Genomic DNA, 8157 nt, shown 5'->3' with positions numbered 1-8157 from the left:
AAGATTTTCAGTAAGTATATATATATATATATATATATATATATATATATAATATTTATATATATATATATAGATATATATAATATTTATATAGCTGCCCCTACATCAAGAAAAATAATATATTTATATAAATAACTCCTTTATGTATGTATGTATACAGAGAAAGTAAAACTTAAGTTTTCTAAAGTTTTAAGGTTTTATTTCTAGCGAACTTATTCATTGAAACAATTTCATTTGTCGGAATTATTATTGTCCTTTAGTAAATTGTTTAATGTTATTTTCATAGTTTTAAGTTGTAATAAAGATGTAAATTTGATCAGCCAATAGATATTTATTAGATATTTATTGGTGAAATGATTTGCATGGATAAGCATTGAGCATACGGGATACTCTGAGAATAAAGGTGATAGGTAGTTTTCATGGTTAAGAAGTACTATTAGGAAAGTCTGTAGAGTAAGAGTAGACAGGACTACTTGAATGAAATAAAATGATCATCAATTGATTAATAACCAGAAAAACAATATCTTTTGCTATAACCCAAGAATGGAGAACAGTATCTTTTGCTATAATCCAAAAATGGAGAACAATATCTTTTGCTATAATCCAAAAATGAAGACGAGATATATTAGCTTCTTGACCATTAACAACTAGGGGTGTTTTTTTTTTCTTTTATTTGAAGGATCATAAATTAACACACCGATAACAACTAAACTAGAAAACATAATAAAAATAAAATGAAAAAGGTGTTTCTGACAAGGCAAACATCAAAGTTGTTTCTTCTCAGCAGTGTTGAACTGAGAAGAAGTAAAAAAGAGAAGACGAGATGTACATATGTATGTATGTTTGATTGATGGAGGATAAGTTCAGGATTCATCGTTGTGCCAAGAAAGGACGAGATCTTGCAAGGCATTTTTCCAATGGCCCCAGTGATGCTCCTCGAACTCTAAGCCACCCTCCACGACCTTCACAGCCACCAAAAGAAGCTGATCGGGCACAATCTGAAGCACCTCAAACACCAAAGCGACCTTTCCTTTTAACAAGGCAATTGCACCGTTAATGGTTTTCCCAGCCTCAAGCTTAAACCCCAAAACCCCACCCACTTCCTTAACCTTCTCCTCCACCACCTCCACGCGCGCACTCGAAGTGAATCTCTTTTCCCTCCTACTACCCCCATCTGACGTCGTTTCAAACAACCTTGTTAAATTCAAACCCGAAGACATTGATATTATGTCAAACGCGTTCACGCCCGAACACTTAGCCCCTTCGTAGTAACAACCCTTCACATAAACGTTATCCCACCCAAACGCGCTTTCCTCTGCCGTTTCGGGTCTTAATGATTTCTTGAACCACGAGTTCCCAAACAGAGCCTCCAACCCCATTCTGCTTTCCGGGTTCGGGTCCAGTAATTTATATATAACATATCGTGCCGGTTTTGTTATCCAGTCAGGGAACTGGTAATCTCGCCGGTAAATCCTCTTGCACATCGCCGGAATGTTTGTGTCGTCGAACGGAAGGTAGCCGGCGAGGAAGACGTAGAGAATGAGGCCGCAGGACCAGGCGTCGGCCTTCGACCCGTCGTAGCCGCCGTTCTGGCGGAGGATCTCCGGCGCTGTATACGCTGGCGTGCCACATGCGGTGTGGAGAAGGCCGTTCTTGAGATGCTCCGGCAGAGCGGAGAGGCCGAAGTCGGAGACCTTGAGGTTGCCTTCGCCGTCGAGGAGGAGGTTCTGAGGCTTGAGGTCGCGGTGCGCCACACCGTTGCGGTGGCAGAACCGGAGCGCGGAGACCAGCTGCTGGAAGTACCGGCGAGCCGTGGACTCCGGCAAACGGCCTCGACGGGAGATTCTGGCGAAGAGCTCTCCACCGGTGGCGAGCTCCACGATGAGGTGGATTTTGGTCTTCGTGGCCATGACTTCGTGGATTTTAAGGATGTTAGGGTGGTGGTGGAGGCGGCGCATCGCGTCGATCTCGCGGATTATGCGGGGCTCCATGCGGGCGTCGACGGTTTTGGCCTTGTCGATGATTTTGACGGCGAAGGTGGCGCCGTCGATTAGGGATCGTGCCTGGTAGACCTTGGCGAAGCTGCCACGGCCGAGGAGGCGCGTCAGCTGGTATTTTCCGAGGATGATGAGTGAGCGCGGTGGTGGCGGCGGCGGCGGTTGCTGTTGCAATGGCGGTTCCATGGTTGTACGTGAAACAACAGAAGAGTGTTGTAATCCCACGGACAGAGTGAGTGCGCGAAATTGAGTTTTGGGTTTATATAGAAGTTTTGGTGTGGGTTGGGATATTTCGCTTTCACCGCTAGAGAAAGAGAATGCATCGTCGGTTGGCTTCCACTCTAAATTAAAATTGCTCTTTTGTTGAAAAACAATAATATAGTTTTGTAAAAATAGAAATTTGGGAAATAGAGAGGAAAATTATCCTCCGAATCTAAACATAGAATCAAAGTTTTGAGTATACTATATTATTAGCTGGGGAATGTTGGTTAGTCAATTTACCAACTGTTACCCGAGAAGACTATTGATTATAGCCATACAAACATCGTTGACTACGCCACTTTCTACTTCTTTAATTAACTGGAATTAAGCAAACATACACTAAATTCTATTTTACTTCTACTTTCAAATTATCTCAAAATATTAACTAAAATACGTCCCTCAAACTTTATTTTACTTTTATTTCTAATGTAAGGGATTGTGAACTGTGAAGTTCCACAAGTTGTTTTGTACTAAATGATTGAACATAAGTTTGCTTTAGTTTTCAGGACAAAATTTTAAGTTTTACATAAAAAAACGACTTTGCTAGATTAAATTATTTGATAAAGATACTTTTTTTTTCACACAAAAAAGTTAGTTGTTTTCAAACGGAACCAGATTATACGTTGTCAAGTGTTAATTGGAAATTCTCAAACAAATAATTAAAGACTAACTCTTTTATTACGATATCAAAATCTATTTAAAGAGATAGATATTTTTCAATAAATCATTTTCCATACCTATAATCTAAAATAAAACTCTTAAAAGAGTTTAAGGATTTAGCTTATAAATTAACTATTTTATAAGCAAAACAATAATTGAAAGAGTGGGAATAGGATGGATTGAAGAAGCAAAGGCAGTGAAAGAGACAGAAAATAATAAAAAGTAGTTGGTGTGTACAATGTAAACCGTAAACAAAAATATCATGTAATGTGCCATCTTTTTCAATAAATAATTATGATGTAGGCGAAGCCAAGCTATTCGTACCGTTCACTCTACACACAACAATTCCAACTTTATTTTTTTCGCGTTTGGTTGCTTTTCTTCTTCTGATATCCAAGAAGCGAGTCACAAATTGGCCACAATCTGGAAACAGAATATGCAAGCAAACCATGTACTGGCAATCATTATACAAATTAACTTCTCTTTTCTCTCTACGCTTCCACCAATCAAACGCGCTTTTTTCTGTAAACTGGAGAAGCACCACCCACTAAAACCTACCTTATTTTGGCTTCACTTTTCTTCCCACAACGTTCACGGATTCCACACATCACACAGCCTCTCTCAGCTTTTTCTGCGTCTCTCATTCAGCTTTCTCTCTCCATCTACTGTAATAATACATCTGTAAATTATTTAAATTTCTTTTAAGAAATAATATGAGTATAACGGGAAAAAATAATAAATGCATTATTTAAGTTCTAAAGAAACATATATAAAAAAGAATCGACCTTTTTTTTATCTTCAAAATTGAGACATATAAAGACAGGGATTAATATTTTATTTCATCTTGTATATTGACTAAAAGTTCATTTTTTATATGATTGAGATCATAGTTTGCTTTTTTTATTAACTTTTTATTATATTTTTCTTAACAGTCTTTATGGCATTTTATAAATATATTTTTCTGATTACTTTCATTTTCTAATTATGTTAAAACCATAATTTTATTTTCCTTCGTCTTTTCTTTTACCAAACAGTTAATTTTTATTTTTATTTTTATTTCCTTTACCAATCAAAGATAAATAATCTTAAAATGATAAAACATATTATAGTATATAAGATTCAGGTATTTCTTTTAAATGACATCACACATTATGGAATACCAATATATATATGACATTCGTAGGACACGTATCAGTTAAATGTTTGGTTCAAAAAATATTTATTGAATCTCTGAAATTATAACACAGTTCTAGCATAATTTTAAAAAGATAAAATATATTAATTTTTTAAAAATTTAAATTTATTGTATAAATTTTTATTATGACTATAAAAATAAGAAACAAATCATTTTGAACCAGCCATAAAAAATATTTTTTTATTCCAAAAAAAAATCTGAAACATACTTATGTACATAAATCTTTATTATTAATTTATATAATTCATAATTATATAATATATAGATTTGTGTCCCGTATTCTACATTTTAGAAATTATACATATCTCCATATCCGTATCCATTTTATATCAATGTCTCTGCTACTTTCTATTTATTTGAGTGACACCTTAAAGGATTAGGATTGCTATAAATTAGATTATTTCAATATTTAATATATAAATAATCCATATCATAAAATTAGTGTATTTAGATAGAATTGTTAAATAGGGGTACTAAGATAATTAATTTTGTCCCGACGTGACAAAATAAATTACATTAAAAAGATGTGAAGCTTGAATATACACTGAAAACTAACTACAATTTTTAACTTTATACAAATATTTTTCAACAGAATTTCAGTTAATCTTTTGAAAATTCTAATATATAAGCCGCGTTAACAATTGAAACGTTTGAAAAATAAAAAGTTATGATCATAAATATTTTTGAGAAAATTGATTTTATATGAATAAAAAAAATCATAATTTAGAAAAAATAGTTCTTTGAAATAATTATTTTAAATCTGAACTTTAAATTCATTTTTTTAATTTAATTAAATTTTAATTAGTCTATTAAGTATCCAAAAAATCTACATCTTTCAATTGAATCATTACCATTTGAGTTGGCTAAATCCTATTTTTTTATTTTTTTCATTATTAATTTTTATTATTATTATTAGTTACATTTAACAATATGCTATTGGCTAATCCAAGAAACTTTAATCATTACATCAGAAGTATATTATGATTACTATTATACTTATTATTATTAATATTATTGATATTATTATTATTAAAATTAATAACATTATTAATTATTATAATAATATTATTCATAATACTTCTAATGATCTAAAAAATAGTTTTAGAGTAAAGATGGTATATTTTAAATAACAGCTGAATATTTTATTATTAAAGTAAAAAATATATATAAATAAAAAAATCAGTTATTCAAGTTTCATTTTAAAAAAATCACCATTAGAGATGGCAATGAGGGTTGCCCGCTCCGCATAAGCTCGCCCCACGTTTGGCATGCCCCACGCTAGGAGTGCGTACCCAAACAAATTTATTCCTACTATTGAAAAATTAAAATTTTATCCTTTTTTCAATTCATTTGATTACGATAAAAATATAAATTCAAGTATGATGGTTGTTAGAAGACTTGATTAAAATTAATTAAAGTTTTGTTTTGCATCTATTATTTTCGATATATGTATGTAAATTATAAGAGTATCTTATCAAATTTTTGCTACAAAATATTTTAATGAAAATGACTAATTTTTTAATTATCCTATTCAAATCTCTTCTTTATATTATTTTTTTATTAACAAATTTTAAATATAAGATTTTACTTAAAACTAAATTCACTGTCACTCTTAATACTAACTCCTCTATATGATTAAATAAAACGTTCCTTTTTTTAGTACATTAAATTAATTTTTTTTTTAAATAAAATAAAATAAAGGTGATACTGAAATAATGAGTGAATGGAGTACATTTTTATTTACAAAAAAAGTAAATAATTATTTTTTATTTACGCGGGCCAGCACCAATCCGCCGTGCTTTGTTGTTGGTCCACGCGGGTTGCGGGTTATGTGGGACGGGCCAACGCGGATTAGTGGACTAGGTTATTGAGCCTGCCCCACACTTTTTGGTAGCGGGCTATGAGCTAGCCTGCATGGCCTGCCCTACATTGCAACCCTTAACCACCATCTCTCTAAACTTTTTTTTCCTCCCTCTTTCATTGAATTCCTGGCAGCGAATACTACAAGACTACCCAACTAGAGTTTTGAACAAAGTGAGTTCGTTTGTGCTCCTTTTCCTTTGAGTTAGTTTTTGAAATATTAAGTCTGTCTTGGTAGATGTTGTTTCATGTGAGGTTTCTAGCTTTAGGATTAGTACCTGTTAGCTTAGGGTTCTAGTGATATAGTTAGATTTTTTTATCATGACTCTATGGTGCAGGTTAAGCTACCCTTGAGCTTTTGGTTGATTTGGAACTCTTAGTGAGCACTTGCTTAAAATCAGGTATGGAAGCTGGTTTTAATTTTCAATAGAACCCTAGGTTAGAAGATCTGGATGTGAGGATGATGTGGTCACCGATTTTAAAATCTCCTTACAAGATTGTGTGTTTTCGAGTAAAGTAGTGTATTGAGTGAAATTAAATGTTGAATGGTTAATTTTGATAATTTGGTATAATATATGTTGAATTTGATCTGAATAAGTTATTGAATGTGTTTTGATTAAGACTAGAAGTGTTTGAATGAGTTTAATTGTATTATTATATATTTAAAATGTAAAAATTTGTAAGTATTGGTTGTTTGATTATGACTGACTTTGATTTAGAGATGTTGAATATATATAGATGGTATTACAAATTTACATATTAGTTTTATTAGAATTATTATCCAACTCTGAGGAGGGAATTGTCATTGTTTTTAGTTTAATATGTTTGAGTATGAAAAGAATTTGTTGAAAACTTAAATTTTTAAAAGTTATGAAGTTTTAATTTGCATGTCTCGCTCAAGTGAGGCATTTTTTTCTTTGGCAAAATATTCTCGCTCAAGCTAGTCAGAGATAGTAAGTTCTAGACCCATTTCCGCTCAAATTAGAGGAAATCTCGCTTAAGCGAAAATGATCACTTGAGCAAAAATGAGGTGAATTTTCGGGGTACTCTCAAGTTTATTTTCGCTCAAGCGAACTCATTCTCGCTTAAGTTAGATGATTTTCGCCCAAGCTAGCTTAAAAAAACTTAAAACTGAAATTTTTATGTTTTCTTTTAAAAATTTGGTTTATTTATGTTTTATAGTTTCTAATTATAATTTATGTAAAAATTTATTTTATGTATATTTAATTGAAAAAATCTTTAATTAGATATTTATGTGATTCTTGGATGAATTTTTGTTTGTTTTGAAATTGTAAGCTTTGGTATGATTTAATTGTGCGATTTTGAATATTATGAGATTTGGAAGACATAGTATTTTCAGGAAAGCAAATACCATGTTGAGATTGTTTAGGATATGCATTGAGTAGGGTTTCATCTAAAATGAGGTATCCTAACTCTCCTAATATATTGAAATCATACAAATGAAAATTATCAGGTGTTGAGAGTCGAATGTGGTTCATATGATTTTGTATGCGGTTTGAAATATAATATGGTATTTTAGGTCATATGAATTAACTTTGTCATACTGGGTGATATGATGTTGAGATTATTTATTCGCACAACTGTGTGGATTCATAGTGAGGTTGTATGACAAGTGCAGATCTCTAAGTCCAAGTCAATGAACGAGTCTTCCAAAAGTAGAGTCAAGTGTCTGAGTGTGTAGGTCAGTAGAAGTCTGACATGAGTAATGTGAATGATGACTTTATGTTTGCTAATTAAAATTGAAATTATATAACAAATGTTTTTTATAGCTAACTTGTTGAACAAGATGTCTTGATGTCTCTAAATCCAAGTGGAAAGCTTGAAAATCTTGTTGTTGTGTGTGTGTGTGTTGTCTAGTTATTTGAAACTTGTTAATTCACTCCTTAAGATGATCCAAGTTCAATTGAATCTTTAACCTTTTGAAAAAATGTGTTTTCTAAAAGGAAGTGAAATTTCAACAGGTTGAAATTTCGAATCAACAGGTTGAAATTTCGAATCAATAGGTTGTTTGACACTTAGTGAATTTTAAAATGATTTGGAAAAGCTTTGCCTTTGCCTTTGCCTTTGCTGTAAAAAAAATCAACCGGTTGTTTCCATAAATCCATCGGTTGTTTTTTTGAAAACCTTAACAAAATTCTATTAAGTGGTTTTAATTTTTTTTAA

The 8157-nt window shown here is 32.1% G+C and overlaps 1 protein-coding gene across 1 annotated transcript; it reads right to left on the bottom strand.

Moving 5' to 3' along the window:
- Nucleotides 1–473: 473 nt before the first annotated feature.
- LOC137807300 (CBL-interacting serine/threonine-protein kinase 4-like) lies at nucleotides 474–2340 on the bottom strand. The gene has a single exon (XM_068607888.1). It carries the CDS (start codon nucleotides 2181–2183, stop codon nucleotides 864–866), a length of 1320 nt encoding a protein of 439 aa, XP_068463989.1. The 5' UTR covers nucleotides 2184–2340; the 3' UTR covers nucleotides 474–863.
- Nucleotides 2341–8157: the final 5817 nt, after the last annotated feature.

Source organism: Phaseolus vulgaris, chromosome 3, assembly GCF_000499845.2.
Source record: "Phaseolus vulgaris cultivar G19833 chromosome 3, P. vulgaris v2.0, whole genome shotgun sequence".
NCBI lineage: Eukaryota > Viridiplantae > Streptophyta > Magnoliopsida > Fabales > Fabaceae > Phaseolus > Phaseolus vulgaris.
The sequence above is the reverse complement of the archived record's forward strand: the minus strand, read 5'-3'. Positions and strand labels throughout refer to the sequence as shown.